This window comes from Numenius arquata, chromosome 9 (assembly GCF_964106895.1).
Source record: "Numenius arquata chromosome 9, bNumArq3.hap1.1, whole genome shotgun sequence".
In the NCBI taxonomy this organism is placed as follows: Eukaryota; Metazoa; Chordata; class Aves; order Charadriiformes; family Scolopacidae; genus Numenius; species Numenius arquata.
This window is the reverse complement of record NC_133584.1, coordinates 37,051,768-37,070,976: the sequence shown is the minus strand read 5'-3', so window position 1 is coordinate 37,070,976 and position 19,209 is coordinate 37,051,768. Positions and strand designations below refer to the sequence as shown.

The 19,209-nt window shown below is 42.8% G+C and overlaps 1 protein-coding gene across 3 annotated transcripts; it reads right to left on the bottom strand.

Moving 5' to 3' along the window:
* Window positions 1-7,487: 7,487 nt before the first annotated feature.
* Window positions 7,488-17,993, bottom strand: LOC141468229 (glutathione S-transferase 3). 3 transcript variants are annotated; one of them, XM_074153169.1, is made up of 8 exons: window positions 17,951-17,993; window positions 17,420-17,504; window positions 14,619-14,725; window positions 12,847-12,898; window positions 11,942-12,074; window positions 10,150-10,291; window positions 8,860-8,991; window positions 7,488-8,286 (listed from the first exon to the last, which is right to left on the bottom strand). In XM_074153169.1, the coding sequence occupies exons 3-8, from the start codon at window positions 14,703-14,705 to the stop codon at window positions 8,143-8,145; spliced, it is 690 nt and encodes a 229-aa protein (XP_074009270.1). In that variant the 5' UTR covers window positions 14,706-14,725; window positions 17,420-17,504; window positions 17,951-17,993; the 3' UTR covers window positions 7,488-8,142. The 3 variants fall into 3 exon arrangements, with proteins under 3 accessions (XP_074009270.1, XP_074009271.1, XP_074009269.1); XM_074153170.1 differs by lacking the exon at window positions 17,420-17,504 and adding an exon at window positions 14,813-14,959 and having other exon boundaries at window positions 17,951-17,987; XM_074153168.1 differs by lacking the exon at window positions 17,420-17,504 and having other exon boundaries at window positions 17,951-17,992.
* Between the last annotated feature and the right edge of the window lie 1,216 nt (window positions 17,994-19,209).

Here is a 19,209-nt window from a genome sequence, read left to right as displayed (position 1 = left end):
CCACCCAGCACAGGCAGGTTCCCCGGGGCTGTTTAAACTTTGGAGCTTAGGGGAGTTTCCAGCCATACCCAATTAGAGAGAAAATCTCCCGTTGCTATTCAGCTGCCTCTACCCAGCTTAAAGACGTACGTCTCTGAAAATTGCCATCCAAGGTGGAGACTATCTATCTTCCTTTCTCATGTTGCTGATATGACTGCACCATGTGGTTAGTCTCATAGTTTCTATGGTAGGCATCTATTCAAACCGCTTTCTTGGAATTATTGGGGCATTTTACTCAAATATAAGGGCGAGAGACTTTAAAACACTGAGAAAATTACAGATTTTTCTGGGTCATATTTAGGGTAATAGTAACCATTTAAAGACTAACCACTGAAGTTTCTAGGCTTATTTCACTATTTAACAGTAACCCAGGTTTTTACTGTCAGTCCTGTATGGCACAGAAAAGATACCCAAAGTCTCAGATAACAATGCTCAATTACTTCAAAATACAGTTTGCCAGTATCAAACTCCCTTAGGGATGACTTGGTAAAAAAAATAGATGAACAGTTTATGTCACAACTTGCCCTACGTCTTAAGGCAACACACTCAGTTTTGGAAATTGAGTGTACGTGGCTAATACTCAGTTAGAGATGAGATAAACTATGATTTTCCTACCCTGTTTCCATGAAAAGTAACTGCTTCAGCTTTGCTATCTACATTTCAGGTGAAAATACCAAACCTCAAAGTGGATGTGAACAGACACAAGAACGGCATAGCAGGTGGGAAATGGGATTTGGGTGCCAAACATCATGTTCTCACCTCTAGCATAGACCCACATGTGATGCTGGGCATCACTTAACACTCCTGCAGCAGACGTCAGTACAGCTGATCTGAAGATCTGTTCACAGAACCCAGCACTGAATCAAGATTAATCTGTTCCTGCTTTTGAGGTCTGTGGTATCAGCATGTACCTGAGTGCAAGGGGTGGCTCAGGAACAGTGAGCACAGAACACTACGCAAGTAACTAGTGTCTCCCTGTCCTTTCTGCAGTCTCATATGGCAAAGAAGAAGGAGAGGAAGAGGTCTCTGATTTGAGGTTCAGGGATGAGTGGTCAGGCAAAGCTTTCTGATGCTTTTTGGATTTGCTGAACGTGACCACATCCAACTTTGTTGTTCCCCTTCCACACACTCCTGTTTGCCAGAAAGGCTTTCCTTCTTGTCCTCTTTTTATTTTGCTTCCAGCACAGCCTTTCATAATGTAATTGTAAAGCTCCTTTAACATCTAAAGGTATTGTATCAATGAGGTTACTATTATCTATAACTTGAATAGCTGTTCTTTAAACCTCTAGAGTAGAGAAGAAAATAAGTTTCTTTTATAAATAATTTGTTAAGCCAGCCTGTGAGTATTCAGGCAGCTGGCATGAAGCCCAGGTACCACTCAAGTGATCTTGGGTGGGGCATAGGCAGATTTTAAATAGTGCATATACCATGCCCTGGCATGCCAAGTTCCTAACTGTGCTCTGTGCTCACTGTGCTGTAGGTTAGACCAAGCCCAAAGTCTTCTCAAAACGTACCTGCCTGCAATCCTCACAAGATACTAAGCAGCTGGCTTGGGAGACCATGCCTGATTCCAGCTTCCAACAGCATCCTCTCAGAGATGGGGACAGGGTATATAACTAACTGCCACTGGAGAATTCTCCCCGTGCTGCTTATCGAGCTCCTAAACTGACGCACACCACCACTGCGATAAAAAAATTAGAGTCCACATGAATAGTTAGAACAATTCATATGTCACTCAAACCTAGACTCGCTGCAAACCTTCAGCGAGTGCTTTGGTTCTGTCCTGGAATCTTTACTGACTGCCCGAGGACAAGGTTAACCAAGCCTGGATTCACCCTCACACGTAGTTCTGTAAGCTGTTTGGCACTTACCTGCGCCACTGGCACAGAAAAGTCTGGACACAGTAACCCTCATTCTGATTTACACCCATTGTGCTACTGGCAAGGAGAGCTTAAATGGAGAGCCAGTTTACAGTATGCTATTATTTGGATCATTTAGTCTTTATTGATCTAAGTGTCTCAACATGGTCAAAAGGCACATTTATATAGGCACAAGATAGGCAAGATCAAGGCTTCAAAGACAACTGAAAAATAACCTTAGTAGTACAAATTTCATTGTGAAATATTTATCTTAAATAACTCGGGTATCTTACCAACTTCATATTTTGACAGAAACTTCTGTATGTTTCCTCTGCTTGGTCTCTGGTGTGTGCTGTAAACTTTTTAAGACTCTGAGTTTACGCATGATGTTACAACTAAAACTAGTAATAATCTAAGCTTAGGTTTAAAGAACCCTTTCATTTTCAAAAGAGGGTGTAAAGAACAAAAGCAGAAATTTCCATCCTGTTTTTATCTGATGTTGGCCAATTATAAAGCTGGACAACAATATGGGGTTTTTTCCCCAATAAAAAGGATGGTTTTTTTAATAAAAGAAAGATAAAAATTGATCACTTTGAAAATATTTAAAATAAGTTCTTAGCCTGTAAAACATTTTTTGTTTGTTTTGGTCCTTTTTTTTAATAAGACCAGATTTATTTATACTTCTCAGACAAGGAGAAATAGGTTTTATTGACCACAAGTCCGTTTCTTCTCCTGTAAGAAGATACTCTTTATTCACTGTTTGGTAGCATGTTCTAAATTATGAAATGTATGGGTTTTAATGACATTTATGAGTAACGTTCTAACTCTGCATTTACCTGTTTTGCAGATAACAGCTTCTGAAATGTAAGGTGGCTTGCTCTCTAATGACATTTTCAGCATGAGATTCATTTGTTCATGTTGCACGTGCAAGACCGCACAAATCTAGAAGAACAAAAATCAAGGTTTAAGTAGGAAAAGGAGTTGAAAATGACAGCAGATGGAACCTGGTAAAAAACAAACCTATTAATGCTGCAAGCTTCTTCAGCTGGTGGTGGCTTTCACTGGCTGCCAGGCTGGAGGAACTTCATATTTGGGGCAATGTTGCTTACTCTTGCTTTAAAAGCCTAAAATTGAAAACAACGCAACTTCTAAGAATAAGGGTGGGGGAAAGTTCTACTGACAAGCCAACACGAGCCTGTGGAATCATCTTCATCAGATGGTGGCTCAGGGCTGATGATGAGGGAGGAGGCAGTTTCCCAGGAGTAGATGATACAACCTCAGAGAAAATTAGGTGCAAGTCAGATGGTGTAAGCCTACAAGGCAAGGTATAAAACTATGCAATGGCCAGTAGTGGGACAATCTGCCTCTCACAATTTAATCTTTCAGCACTAGAGAGCTGCTTAACCCCTGAATGTTCAATCTCTTTCAAGATTTCACAGCATTTATTATTTTACCCTTGATATCACTTTCATCCTTTTAAATTCCTGGCCTCAACATCATCCTCTAACAATGATTTCCACCATCTTAGTATGAAAATGTTGCCTTTCATTGCTTGTATTTTGCTGCTTTTAATTTCACTGAGTGTCTTATTCCACTTCTATTATAAGATAGGGGAGAAGAAAGCCCTTCTGTGTCTCTCTTACTGGGACCACGTGCATAAAAAGTAAGTTATCTAATTTTTTTAAAGCAAATTGCACTGTAATTCACTTCTCACATGCATTTCTTAGTTCTTTTTTTTTATTTTCCGTTCTTTGTATTTTACTTTGTTGGCTGTTTTTCCTGATCCTCACTTGATTACTTCTGCATTCTGTAAGAGAGCGAGAAACTGCCAAGCATTTTTAACTTGTCTTCCTCAAAACTTTGAATGAATACGGATGTGTTACCTGCAGAAATCATCTGCAGAAAAGGAAACTTGGTGAGAATGGAGGGCACTTTCTCTCCTACCATCAGGATAGCTTCAATCAGTTGCTGGACTTCTGCCCACAGAATTTTGACAGACACAAAGAGTTATAACTAGCTTGATTCAAGAGGAAAAAGGTTTACAGGAATTAAAAAACTAATGACTTTTCTCAGTTTTGCTCCAGTACAGAGTTGATGGAGATAGTCATGACCTAAACCTACATTTCATGTTTGTTTCTACACCCCTGGACAGCTTTGTAAATTGCACATGTACAGCAGTTGGTACATTTCCATAAAAACCATAAAGAAAAAATGGTAAGAAGAAACTGTAGGTATGGTATAAGATATATTAAAAGTGGAGGGGGAAATAGGTGGTTAGTCATATGTGCAGAGGGTCAGATACAAACCTCCACTTGCTTTTGTTCCCTTGTTCTCAAGGGGAGGTTTTCAATGCGAGTTTGATGATGGAACAGGAATCTGGCTCGTCTTGCCCAGCTAGTTCACAGTGCTATAGACCTCAGTGGCCACTTCACAAAGGCAGCATCTCACTTACACAGACACACATGAGCTTCTTTTCATCAGCCTGCGTGCTGGGAGATTAAATTGCATGTTTGTATAAATAGAACTTGAACTGCCCTTGCCATGGCAGGAATATTGAAAGAAGGCTTTGGCGTGCTTGAGAGCCGTGCTGAAACTCTGTGTGGTCTTTATGTACAAGGTGATAACGTTGTAATAAGTAAAATACAGTAAATACACTCATGTTAGAAAAGTGTTGATGGGGCTATGTCTCACTGCAGAAATGTGGAGATTCCTCATCTTCTGCATAGGAACGAGCAGAAAAGACAGATCAGTCTCTGGAGCCCAAACCTATACGCTTGTCTTCAGTAGGCTGGCTCTAAGAGGCATCCCTCTTGTTTCAAGGAGAACTGGGACGCAATCCAACCAGTGAAGCCTTACTCTGTCCCTTGTAGGGTAAAAATGACCCCTGGATCCTGGAGATGTGTCTTCTCCAGCCTCAACCCTGCACCGCTTCATATTAGCACCTGTTACTACTAGCAAGAAAGTACCATGGCAGGAGAAAAACAAACAGTGTGCTTGTTTAATTAAGGTCAAGATACACCCACTCCTGTCACATCTTTGTTTTGTTGCACGGGCATACGTTCTTTGTGAGAACTTAAACACTGAGATATTCTGCAAAGTGTCAGAGTTATGCTGTTCATTCCAAAGCTGTCTCCGTGCAACCTCTTTTTAGAGAAACTTCCTGACAAATTTCTGACAATTGCTCGAAGCGGTTTTTCAAAGGAATCCAAACTAAACAGTTCTCTCCCGGATCATCCCTTGAGTAAAGTTCTCCTACAGCAAAACTGTCTGCTGAATTTATTTAACTCTGCAAGAATTAAATAAGGTAGTTACTTCCTTGAGAAAGTGAGTAGAGGGATGATCTGTGCTTGAACTGATGTGTATCCGAGTAGGCTGGCACAGCCGGGGTCATATGTGTTAAGCTGTGGCATCTGAGGCCAAAGGATGAGGTGAAGCTCTTTTTCTGTTCCCAGAAAGGCTAAATTTCCATTCCATCTTCTCTTGAATGACGTTTCCAGGTGTGAGATTAAACGGTTCTGCTGCAGTGTAGAAATTGGTCTGGGCTGGACCATCTTCGTCTCACCAGCCCCCACCACGGGCACTTGCTGAAAGAGCAGGGCTCCATCTGGGGACACAAGAAAGTAACATCAGTTTAATTCAATGCCCACAGCTCTTGCATTGTTGAAATGGAGCCGAGAGACACACCTAGTAGTTGCCTACAGCTGAAATTTCTCCCAGACGCAAGTAGGATGCAGAAGAGCATCCTAAGAGAAAGATTGGTGTTTAACACAACTCCGAATTTTAGGTGTTGAGTGTAGGCCGATGAGGACTCCTCTGCACCAGCAGTACCCAGGCAGGGACCTGATGTCCATCTCCTCCTCTGAAATGCCAGCTTCCCCCTCCTGGACCTCAAAGCAGTGGCCACCGCACACCAGCACTTGCTCCATGGCCACCAGCTGATTCCAGTAATCCCCACGGCTCATCTGGAAACCAGCTGAAGGGCCAGCTTATTTGTACCACATTAAAACCAGACATTGATGTTTGCAGGGACCCAGTGCTGGCTGGGTGGTAGGGAAGGTGCCTGCAGGGTGGCCTCTGTGGGGAGAGGCCAGGGCTGCCCCGTGTGGGACACAGCCGGTTCCAGCCCATTCCAACCAGCTCCAATCAACCCACCGCAGGGCACGACTGAGCCCCACAGCCACACTGGGGGCACCTTGGGGGGAAATGTATTTAAGAAGAGGAAAAACACTGCATGACAGAGTGTGAGGGAGAAAGTGTGAGAAACAGCCCTGTGAACACCAAGAGGAAAAGGCGGGGAGGAGGTAGAGGGTTCCGTAACGAAGAGGGAAGTTGAGCCCGGAAAGAAGAGCAGTGGGGGGAATCATAGAACGGTTAGAGTTGGAAGAAGCCTTAAAGATTATCAAGTTCCAACCCCCCTGCCATGGGAAGGGACACCTCCTACTAGACCAGGTTGCTCAAAGCCCCATCCAGCCTGGTCTTGAACACCTCCAGGGATGGAGCATCCACAACTTCTCTGAGCAACCTGTTCCAGTGTCTCACCACCTCAGAGTGAAAAATTTCTTCCTGATCTAAATCTACCCTCTTCCAGTTTGAAGTCATTACCCCTCATCCTATCACTCCATGCCCTTGTAAAAAAGTCTCTCTCCAGCTTTCTTGTAGACCTCCTTCAGATACTGGAAGACTGCTATAAGGTCTCCTTAGAGCCTTCTCTTCTCAGCCTGTCCTCATAGGAGAGGTGCTCTCTGATCATCTTCATGGTGTTTAGGAAGCTGTTTCCTCATACTCTGGAGAAAAAGTTCACTTAGCAAAGGAATTAAGATCAGCAACTACAGGGTTTTCCAAATTTTCATATTAAACCAATCTGTGATTAAACCAAGGACTAAACTGTAATTGCAACTGACATTAGGAAGGCAGGTGACAGATAAACCAGCGTATAAAATTCGTATTCCTGGCAATGAGGGAGAAGTATTTGTAGCGTTGAGAACTTCAGTCATGCTGAAGCTGGGGAGACCGATGAGCTCTCAAGTGGTCAACTCATTCATCAAATATCAGATGACTGTACTCACTGCATTCCAAGGTCAAGCAGCATCTTATTTCTCAACCTATAGCTAACAGAGGAATTAAACAATGTCATTAGGGATTGAGCACAAGTCTTTTCTTGTAAACTATATCATTAATATAGAACTATAAATAACAGATATGAAACCCCAAGATAAAATCCTACAGAGCAGCTTTTCAAAGCATAAGTGCCATTTATCAAAGTGATTAAAAGCATCTGAAATTCCTTTGTCAAGTCATCTGCTGAAACCACAGATTAAAAAAAGAAAAAAAAAAGAAAAAGAAAGAGAGGAAAAGAAATAACATTTTGAGTTTGGCAAGTATTAGACCTTAGATGGGAACTACACCAGGTTTGTGTGACTGTTTACTACCTCTCCTTCACATCTCCCTTCTCCGGTTTATAAATGCAAATGAGGCATATGAGTTAATAAGGATCCCCTTCATATCAAGTATAAAGAATTTATCCTCCAAGAAAAGTAAAAATGAAGCTTGCAAGCCTCAACTTCCATTCATGACACAACACGACAACATGACCGTGTAAAAATAAAAAGTTTATTTGATTAGAAAAGATCCTCTAGATACAGCAGTTATACAAAACTGTCACTTAGCAGTCAATTTGTTTCCTAATTCAGTAATCAAAGAAAAGAGCAGCTTAGTTATAAAGGCACAATGCTGACATTTCAGACAAGTCAGTAATGCCCAACAGAACTGGCAAGAGAAACACCTCCCTCCTACTTTCTTTAAAAGACGCTTGTTTCATTTGCTTACAGTGATACTAAAACCAATAAAGGCCTGCATTGGAAGCAATCATGGTACAAAAATCTGATCTGGACCTCAGAAGAAAGTCCTCAGAAGCAGCAGAACATGCTGAAGCTGTCAGTCAGCAACTCACGTTTCTTTCTTTTTCGCTCTTCCAAAAAGTCTCCAGGAAGACAGCATGCTTGCTGCCATTTCACCTGCTTAAAATCACCAGAAAAATCTCAAGAAGAATGAAGGAAAAATACGGGCTAGTAGTGAAGCGTTACAAAAGATACCTGCCTGCTGTGTTTTGTATGAGAGAATACAAGATACTGCCCATTGAAATTCCTTTCGAACAGCCCTTCACCTTCCCCCTGAAGTATAATTGGACATGTGCAATCTGACAGGCAGCTTAAACCGAGCAGAGCTGTTGTTTTAGCCAGGCACACTAATTCGCTTTCATGTCATAATACATGTGGAGAACTCTCCTCACAGTCTCCACGTACTTGTCACCAGGAACGGGTTTTCTCTGGCTTCCAGGCTGTAGAAATTTCTTAATTGTGGGGATGCTGCTCATCCTCGCTTTAAATGCCTAAAAGGTGAACAGCGAGTAAAAAATTTTAAGGACGTGGTATTTAAAGAACACAAAAGTAACACAATAAAAAAAAAATTATGGATTTGTGTAACACCCTTTAACAAGTTGTAGCGGAGGCAAGATAGGAAATAGAGTTTTAGCGATGGATGAGTTTTACTCCCCCTTGTTCCAACCTTATTATTTTAAACAGTAATAAATGAGCCCTATGTCTTGTATGGACATGGGATGAAGTGGAAACAGTTATCTGTGGTTTCAGATGTGTACTTTACTCAAATCACTTCTTGTGATCCAGAAAATACCTTCTACTTAAAAGTATCACAGAACTGGTGAGGGGAGGGAAAAAAAAGGGAGGGTGGATTTCTTCCGATCCGTACAGGGATTACTCCAGAAAATAACAGATTCTCTAGATGCAACATATTATGAGGTTCTTCCTAAAGCAAGCAGAGCAAGACTACAATGAAAGAGGAGTGACAAATGCTCTTGTTTTGAGGAATTATCTACACACAACAGACTTTGAAATATCATTTATCACATTTCCAGCCATATGAGTGTATTTTTAGTGTACAGTACCTGCAACCGAGGAAAGCCTGAGAGCACGTCCGCCTTCTTCTCTTCTACCATTAAAATGGCTTCAAGAAGATGAACATCTGCCCAGCTAAAATTGTTGCCAATAAGAAAGTCCTGCCCATGGTCTTTCAAAACCTACAAGTGTCATAAATGAAAACGTTCAGATGTTGTATAGCCAGCTGGGGTTGATGCTCTCAAAATGCACAGGCACACCTTCTTTGACAATACTTACTGCCCCCTCTTCCATTCTCCTTTCCCTCCCATGCAACTAGGGATACTACCAGTGTAGGGAATGTGGGGCCAGTGCCCGCAGCCACTGATCATTTTACAGGAGATCTCTATGAGCAGTTCTCACAGCGGCAATCTAGAATCCCAGGGCTTCTCTTCTGGGAATTCTCTTCATCCTGCCTTCCTATAGCCCTAGGTAACCCCACGTTCTGGACTACAGGGCTAGATACCTCCTTGGTATTCACTCCTTTCCAGCCTAATAAATCTTGAATTTTTCTGTACATAGCTACAGCTTCAATGGGAAAATAGAGAATGTAAGAGAGGTGATCAGCCTAAAGCATTGGGGCTAGGATGCAACAAGTGGAATCTGGGGCAGAATGAACTCTGGCAGCCATCTATAGGAGAGCTGGTCTTTAAGTGGGAAACTGTCTTCCCTTTAGTCTTTAAAACAGAAAAGCAGCTATTTCTGCCAGATCATCCTGTCTGTATATTAATTTCTGCTGACAGCACCTCTTGGGTCCTATCTCTCAAAGGATCAGTTAGAGAAACACCAAGATTCCTGTATGGCCTATGCAGCAGACCACTCAGTCTAGAAGACTAGTGATAGCTGTGGATTACTGTAGTTAATAAGACACATAGAGCTTTGTGAAATGTTAAATAAAGCTGATGAAAACTATTCTAAAATGGCATTGCCTTCGCAATGCAAGTTACAGTTTGATTTCTCCTAAAAACAGGAAGTTGTTATTTTAACTGTATATTGCTATGTTTACACATTCATTGGTTCATAACAGTTTTGAGCCAAAGGGGAAACTTGGACTCTTCAGTCTGAATGTTGATGTGGCTCAAACAATGAGATCTCACTTAGGAATTTCTGCATTGAACCCACTCTAACTTGTCTCATACTGCTCTGACCTCCCTCTCATCTCTCCAGCCTACAGACAGTAGGATGTCCTGGTTTAAACAACTGCACCGACACCTTTCTGTTTCTTCTGCTTTTGGCAAAATATCCAGTGTTCCCAGTGTTATCATTCCAGAACAATGGAAGGAAACAATCCTCCTACATACCTTTTCATATGCTGGGAAATACCTGCTGGTTGCCTTTTCAACTATAACAGCACGTTGTTTCTCTTTATCCTCAGCAGATAAGAATGGGAAAATCAAAATGAAGCCCATAAGGTCATCAGTTCCTCCAACATACATATCGATCCTTAAAAGCAAAGCAAACACAAGCCTTAAATAAGATGGCACCTTCATAAGCAGGGTTTTCTTAGATTTGTGTTATGATACTAAAAGTTGAATTTCCCACCCACCTCATGAAAATTATTTTTGCAGTTAAAAAAAAAGTCACAGGCTGAGTCTCACTCATTTGTAGTGTTGTTGGCACTTTACTTGCCTTATTGCGCAGGATTAAACAGGACTGTACAGAGCTTAAAAAAGTTTAACTTCGGTGTCACAGATCACCTCAGAATCACCAAAGAAACACTCAGCACCATAGGAAGAGTCACCCCCAACTGGCTTAGTTATCTGGATGTATCCCACCTTCAGGGTTTCATCCAAAGTCCAAATGGTGCCAAACAGATTAATAATGGAGTTGGAAACCTGAAGTGCACCAGGTTCCACATCTAGCTAAATGATTACTAAAGCAGTTCTTCCGTTTGTCCCTTTTATCCATTTTTCCAGATCTTTGACAGCAGGTTTTCTACTGTAGACAAGACTCAAATTTAAATTAAGTCCTCATCCATATGAATAAAATATCTGGTAAAATAGACTAACAAAGTCTTCTAACCATCCTGTGTCACAAGAGGTTTGAGTTGCTGCTGTGCAATAAAGACTAACTGCAGTTTTTGTTGTCAGGCAACAGCTCCACACTCTGCAAGACCAGCTCGCCAAAGTACTTAAACCTGGAGCTAATCACAGCAAGCCTTCCTTGAAACACTGATTCTTCCTTCCCCCTGCCCAAGGACAAAACAGCAAAAATACTTCATTTATGTTTGCTGATAAAACAGCAGGAATCAGCTTCAGGCTAAATCAAAAACTTGATGGAAGAGAATTCTGTTTGAAGGAGGAGGTACGCCAGAAATGCAAGCTCCAGGAAATGATGGCTTATTAACGACACAAAGAAGCTGATAAGCTATAACTGAGGTTCCCGTCTGAATATTCATTCTTTTTGTTAAGCCCTTCAACCTGCTTCAGCCAATTCTTCCAACCATTCGAACCGCTTAATGGCAGTGTATTGTGAAGTATCTATTAAAGTTAGATGCTTTACTAGCTGACCTTTAGTTTTCCTTCTTTTGAAAAACAATAGGAAATCTAAAATTTAAAGGCTACATATTGAGATATTTTTTTCCTTCACATAGACACAACATCAAGACCTGGATTTAATTTCACATGAAACCAGAAGTTTTTCCAAGAGTTTTTAGCTGTTTCTTCTCCAACTCCCAAAGACCTAAACCATGCAGTTTTTACAGTGCTGTGGAACATCATGCAAGCACAGATAACATCAATAACATCTAAATTTGCAGCCAAAAGCTAAAAACTAACCACTGCTTTCCAAAAAGTTTTCTGTTTACAGAAGTAGTTCAACATTTACAGGCCAGTCACCTCTCGAATACCTGTGTCAACCCGTATTAATCTTTTACTAAAGCACAGTATACCCCTGCCTCAAATATTTTTATGTAAAAATAATTGAATTAGAACAAATCAGTTGGCTTGCATCTGACTGTGGCCCAGCAGGCTCCCTGTAAGTGTGTGTCACTAAGGCACACAAGTGATCCTCTGGGTGAGCAAGTATGCAGTTTATTCTAGATGTATCTAAGCTACCATAATAAATTCAAGCAGAGTAGTATTGTTACAGTACAGGGCTCTCTCCTTCAGGTCCTTTCCGTAGAGGTTGTACTTTGCTGCTATGTAGCTGAGGATGGCTCTGGTCTGCACCATCTTCATCCCATCGATCTCCACCATGGGCACTTGCTGAAAGAGCAGGGATCCACCTAAAGGGAAAACCACACATTATTCTACTGGATCTAGTGACTCCATGTCCGATTTCTTGTTGTCTTCACAAAATCACTACTTTTCTGGTGAGCTTGCTGTGGGTAGTCATTATATTAAACTGGAGTTCTTCCATGCAAACAACAAATTACAGTAGTGCAGACAAACTGCAGAACACAATCGTTGTGGATTAACATCCTTGCTTTCAAAAAATTTCACTGAAGTTGCAGTCAGGACTGGGTACAGGAGCTTTTATGCTGAAATTGAAATGCAGTGGAGACAAATCACACTAGACATACCAACTGAGAAAAAAGGTTCTAATTCTAAATAAATTTTAAAAATTCTGTTCCATTATTTAAAACACAGTTGAAGCAAATGTCAGATTCCAAAATTTCTCTCTTATAACCAGTATCCTAAGCTAAATCAGGACATTCAATGAAGTTTTAGGATACTTTTTTTCAAGTTACCGAAGCCCAGGGTATAGTTTGTGGGACGAGGTGGGACACGTAGACAAACGGAGAACAGAACAACCCAAAAGCCTGGGAAACTCTCCAGGCTGGAAAGACATTCAATTATCAATTGCATCTGTCCACGTATGAGAAAAAAAAAAAATCTGCCTCCGCAGCTGGAGTAAAACAGTTCTCAGTTTTACTCCTCTCTCTGCTGTGTGGAAAGAAAGTCCCACAGAGTCTTCAAAATCTTTTCTTCAAATGTCTTCTCCGCGACTAAGTAAAGTCTGGTCACACTTTTATTGAGGTTTCACGTGGAACTCACCTTGCAGGAGCTTCTCATACTGCTCTCGGGTTTCCAAAAACTCTTCTTCAAACTGACAAACGAGAATGAGGGAGGAGGAAATGAGTATCTTTTCACATTTCTAGAACAGATAGACTATTTAAGCATCATAAAAGGAAGAGAATATACATCATAGTTCCTTCCATGCCAGACATGGCTCTAAGGGAGAAAATACCAAGGGTAAAACCTCTTGGACTGTCATATTTGACAAATGCTGCTAAAGGCAACCCTAGCAGAAAATCAGGCACTACGAACTGGAGTGAGGATGGTTTGTTTGATATTGAACAGGCAATTTAATGTGAGACAGTCAACAATACAGACTAGGTTGCCCTTAAAATGCTTTCTGGTATGTGGAAAAAATCTCTGTTGTGGGATATTTTTATTTAGGAGCTGGACAGGAACAAATTCTTAGAAAGTTAAAACAAAGTTTTTGCAAAATAATGTAAAAGTATTAAGCCCAGCGGGAAGTTTAGCATGGAAGCATGTTTAGGACATCTAAAGATTAATTTATTCACCAGATGAGAAACAAAAAGATACAGAATTGCCTGGAGTTGTGTGTCCAGCTCTGGAGCCCTCAGCGCAGGAAAGACATGGGGCTGTTAGAGTGGGTCCAGAGGAGGGACACAAAAATGATCAGAGGGATGGAGCACCTCTCCTGTGAGGACAGGCTGAGAGAGCTGGGGTTATTCAGTCTTGAGAAGAGAAGGCTCCGGGGAGACCTTATTGCGGCCTTCCAATACCTAAAGGGGGCCTGTAGGAAAGATGGGGACAAACTTTTTGCAGGGCCTGTTGCAATATGACAAGGGGTAATGGCTTTAAACTAAAAGAGGGAAGATTTAGACTAGATAGAAGGAATAAATATTTTATAATGAGGGTGATGAAACACTGGCACAGTTTGCCCAGAGAGATGGTAGATGCCCCATCCCTGGAAACATTTAAGGTCAGGTTGGACAGGGCTCTGAGCAACCCATTGAAGATGTCCCTGCTTGTTGCAGGGGGGTTAGACTAGGTGACCTTTAAAGGACCCTTCCAACTCAAAGTATTCCATAAAAGAGGACACTTGGAGCAACTGCTAGTCCTTTCTGTCATCAAACTGAATTATCAGTTTATCACCAAGATACATAGCAAATGAACAAGTAAATTATACCTCATAAAAAAAAAAAAATATTCTAAAGTGGTGTCTTGCTTCTCTGGTTTATCCAAATATTTTCCCTCCTGCTGAGATATCTAACTTCCCTACACATGTAGGTCAGTTTGCTCACTTCACCCTGTTATGTCTCATCCAAATGATGCAATTAAGACAAAATATATTTTGTGCTATAGCTTATTGTGGAGGATGCAGCCAGTGGAGTGAAAGATAAAACAAGAATCTGTGTGTGAGCATTCAACTGCAAACAGAAAGACTAGAGAAAGCAAATTCATTGCTGTTTTATTTGGCACAGATAATACTTGTTATGCCAGGAACGCATCTATCATTCAGCTCAACAGCTCTGGGTCAGTAATCAAATGCTTAATTAAGCATTAGTCATTCTTGCATTAAGCAAGAAACTGGTTTACAGTGTCATTGCTCACAAGACATGTAACTTGAAGCCATGCTTTCCTGTGCCTAAAGTAAGAGCGTTTAATTACACTGAATAGCCAATGCTCATTTACTATTGCATCTTGGGATGTCCTTTCTTTTTTGGTTAATAACCTGTGACCTCAAAGACAAGCTTACCAATGTGCAGCTTAAAGTTAAAAACACTAAAACAAACCTCGACCCCAGCTGCAGCTAACAACCAGCGAACTGACTCCATCTTGCCTCTGCCATCAAAGTAGTAAAGTTTCGGTTTTCCGGCCATGACTTCAAACTTCCAGTTACCTAAAATAGTTATAAAAGATATAAAGATATAAAATAGTGATACAAAAATCTGATGTCAGCTGGAATAACGGTTCACAGGGCACTCACATGACAAAGATTTAAGTTAATTTCTGATGAAAAATTTCAGTAAAGTTTCGGTCTGAAGTGATTTGGTTTTACTGCTGCACAGTCAAGTCACAGTATTTTAGAGTCTTTTCATTCCTCTGAAATTCAGGAAGAGTAACCATCAAGTTGCTAAGTAGGAGATAACAGGAAAAAAACAAAGTCACCACTATGGAAATCCTTAAAACTTTTAAAAACCATAAATTTTAGGACTTAGGTTACTCAATCACCACTGAAAGCCAAGTTTGGATCAAAGGGGAAAAGAGGCAGTAGAGAGATTTTTCATGTCTGCCTGTCCTTTTATCAAAGAATGCCAAAGGTACCTAAACGTTAATTCTACACATATTTAGGTGAAGTATGAGAACGTATTTTCAAAGCCCTTAACTTTCCTTTCTAGCTGTGGTGATGCAGGGTAAGTATGTGATCTGGAATCAGTAGAAACTTCAAAAGAATGACCTGTTTCTTCTATAATAATCCAGATTAATATACAAAGATTCAGACTGTTGCACTATTTATTCTTCTTCTGGTCACATTTCTTTCTATTAATAAACCCCGTTCCTAAGCAAAACTTTATAGACTTCTCAGTTGATCAAATACACCATGCATTAGCAGCGTTTAGCTCTTCAATGGCTTCACAAACGAGGCTATTAATTGTTATTTTTTTTAATAGATTACTGTTTAGGTCTCAGCAGGAATTGGATTCCACTGCAGAGCCATACAACAAGGGAGCATCAAATTCCCTCACCCTGGCATTTCACATGCAGAATTCCGTAACAGCAGCTCCTTGCTGTTTTCCCTCTGCAGGGAGATTTCTTGTTGTGCCAATCCACCGTTCAAGCAATCTTGGAAAAGAGCCTGTTGGCACACAAACAACAACCTCCAGTTCCCAGTGTGGCAAAAGCTCCTTCATAAGCGGAGGGGAAAATAGACCTTTGAACGACCTTGAGCACACCCGAGGCAAGCGATCCGCTTGTTAGCCAACGGGCACCAAAATAGAACACAAAATACATCTGAGCACGGGAATTCAAACGAGCCGGGCTATTCGGCCCGTCATGCCTGCTTAGAGGCCTCTGTTTCTTCTCAGGGAAGTCACTGGGAACTCAAACATTGCTGAGTAGGGTCTATACTGCTAATAAAAACACTAAAGAGACAGAAAAAAAGACTAACGAAAAGTATCAGTGTGAGCTACATGGAGGAACAGAATGACCTAGGAGCTGCTTGTAATACAGCTAAATTCACAGAAGAAGAAAAAGAAAAAGCCAAAGGCGATTTTTTAACTTGAAGTTTAAAAAAGAATTCTTTTTAAAATTAAAAAAAAAAAATAAAACAATTAAAAAAATTAAAGAAAGAGAAAAGTTACTTTTCTTCAGTGCACTTTCCCAAGACATGCTCCTAGCAGGCCAACTGACATGTCAGAGGAGGTAAGTAAGTCACTGTTGCCAAGGTCCCATCAATGAGCAAAGGCAAAGGGACGGTAAAGGCGTGGTGGATGCTTGTCTTGTAACTACAGGGGGATCCACAAGCTATGAGGCAAGCAAGCTGTGGTGTTCTGGTTCCTAAGAGTGAGCCCGCCATGCAACATTGGAAGAGAAAGCCCAACTTGTGAACTGAAATCCAGTAGAAAGAGGGGATGCCCTGGGGATGGGCAAAGAGCTTCTCCCTTCCCCACTCTTCCCACCAGAAGTAAAGGAGGGAAAACGGCAATTTGCAGCCAGGATCTGCAATCGCGGGTTGCTGGCCATTCCCCTCAGCCCAGCCCGACATCTCAACACCAAAAGGGACTTTGGGAAAAAAGCATCTGAATTTACTCCCTTGCTGTGATTTATGAAGCCCACCTGGGCTAACAGAGGGGAAGAGGGAATATAAATATCTCGCAAGAAGTCATCGCTCCCATGCTAGCCACACAGACCAGAAGAACATTGGTGAAGAGGGCACGTGCCTGGCATGACCTGCAGATCACAGAATTGTCTAGGTTGGAAGAGACCCTTCAGATCATAGAGTCTAACCATCGACCTAACACTGACAAAAAACATCACTAAACCATGTCGCTAAGCACCATGTCTACCCATCTTTTAAGTACCTTCAGGTACTTAAATTCCACCACTTCCCTGGGCAGCCAGTTCCAATGCTTGATAACTCTTCACTCCTGGTGAAGAAATCGTTCCTAATATCTGATTTAAACCTCTCCTGGTCCAACTTGGGCTATTTCCTCTTGTCCTATCATTTGTTACTCAGGAGAAGAGATGGACCCCCACCTCTCTATCACCTCCTTTCAGGGAGTTGTAAAGAGCAGTAAGGTCTCCCCTCAGCCTCCTTTTCTCCAGGCTGAACCCCCCCAGCTCCCTCAGCCTCTCCTCACAAGACTTGTGCTCAAGACCCTTTCACCAGCTTCGTTGCCCGTCTCTGGACAACACGCTCCAGCACCTCAACGTCTTTCTTGTAGTGAGGGGTCCAAAAGCGGACACCGTACTCGAGGTGGGGCCTCACCAGTGCCCAGTTTAGGGCACTGCTTTCACCGCTTGCACTCACCAGCCCTCAGCCCAACAGCGGCCGCTCTTTTCTGCATAACGTCTCTCATCATGTAACACCAACCTGGGGGCAAAGTCCCCTGCTCAGTGTAGGACTGGTAGCAGCCTCCAGGGCCATCAACTCCAACCCCTTCCACTCGCGACAAGTTCTTTGTAGATAGAAGAAGAAGAGCGGTACGTGTTATTAAATGGGGAGCCGTCACACTGATAAGCTGGTGGCGAGGGTAGGGCTTGGAGGCGAAGAGCTGGGCAGAGCAAGCAAACGCTGGTGTACCTCAGCGCAGTGTGACCAAGGAGGCACTCATCAGACACCCGAGTGGCCAACTGAAGCCAGCACAGCAACCACCCCCTCGGCCCCGAAGCCAGAGGACACCAGGGCGGCGAGGGGAGAAGAGAAATCACAGCAACCCACTTTAGACACACAGTGGACACGAGTAATAGATAGCGAGCGAAGAAGCAAACACGGCTTTTCGCTAGCGAGGCAGCAGCGCGTCCCGCCGCGGGCTACCACCAGTCTGTGGCTAGCTGCCACCCGGAGAGGAGAGGAGAGGAGCTGAGCGGAGCCGAGCCGAGCCGAGCGCCAGCGCATACCCACCTGCCCCACCAGCCGCCACAGTCGCCACCGCGCCAACGCCCCGCCCCCCGACTCAGCTCCACGAGGCGGTGACAAAGAGGGACATCCGCCAATAGGAAGTACCTACTTTGCATATTTCGCAAAGACTTCTGGGAGAAAAAATAACTACAAAAAAAAGGTTAAAAGTTTGTAACTTTTTATCGGGAAGCATTTTGTCGTTGCAACTAGGTGATTTCAGAGCGGCTCCCACTGAATTTTTAGTCTCAGCGGTGTCGCCGTGACTAGAAAGATAGTGAAGTTTCTGACCCGTATATATCTCTTCGGGAAGTTCTAGAACTCGGATGTGAGGGCGATCTGGCTGCGACATCTGTCACCCCATTGATCGCCAGGGTTGATTCGGCTGATCTGGCTGGCTAGGCGGGTGTCCCCTTCCTCCCTCACCGCTCCATGTGCGTCCCTCCCGAAGCTGCGCGCTCGGTCGAAGAGGACGACCTTCCCCGATAGAGACGTACCGTTCATCGGTCAAGGGTATACGGTAGCTGCGCTCCCCTGCTAGAACCTCCAAACAAGCTCAAGGTCCATTTGTAGGAGAACGTAGGGTAGTCAAGCTTCCAAGACTGCAGACACATCCAAGTGAGGCACTGCATGGGGCAGTCTGCCATTGTTTTGTGCCTCTCCCAACCCCCAGAAATTCCTTCTTACTACTATCCGCTCCCCACCAGCAACAATCCAGCATCTTTGCACTTGTATTTTTCATCTATTTCATCATTCTGCACTCGGAATCATGGAATTGTCAGAGTTGGAAGGGACCTCTAGGGCTCATCTAGTCCAACTCCCCTGCTAAAGCAGGATTGCACATCACTCAGGACTGCATCCAGGCGGGTTACAACTCAACAGTTAGCAAAGGTGCTGGGTTTATCATCAACTGCCTTCAGCTTCAGAGTTACCGTCCCCAGCCCTGAAAGCATGGGGAGAAGGCTGAGCTGAGGTGACACAGTTAAGTACTTCAGCTGGAAGGGACCTACAGGGATCATCCAATCCAACTGCCCGCCCTCCTTCCGAGGTGTTACACATCTTCTGCTTCAATTCAGCGTGGCAGTTAGTTTCAGAGGGGGTGACATCCAAGGACTAAACCCACAGCGTTAACAGGAAGCTCACCCTATATTGCAGAAATTCCACGCTGAAACGCAAACGACATGGCAGAAAGAGCAGAGCTGGCAGGAGGCACCGCTCCTCCGAGAAGGCACCACACACACGGCTTATTTTGAAACAAACACCCC

What these genes read in the sequence shown, in the direction of transcription:
- LOC141468229 (XM_074153169.1), bottom strand. Translation starts at nt 14,705, where the DNA reads ATGGCCGGAAAACCGAAACTTTACTACTTTGATGGCAGAGGCAAGATG. An exon ending in GACCTGAAGGAGAGAGCCCT is followed by an intron (nt 10,292 to 11,941) that starts GTACTGTAACAA and finishes TTTGCTTTTAAG; the next exon opens with GATCGATATGTATGTTGGAG. An exon ending in ATTTCCCAGCATATGAAAAG is followed by an intron (nt 8,992 to 10,149) that starts GTATGTAGGAGG and finishes TGACACTTGTAG; the next exon opens with GTTTTGAAAGACCATGGGCA.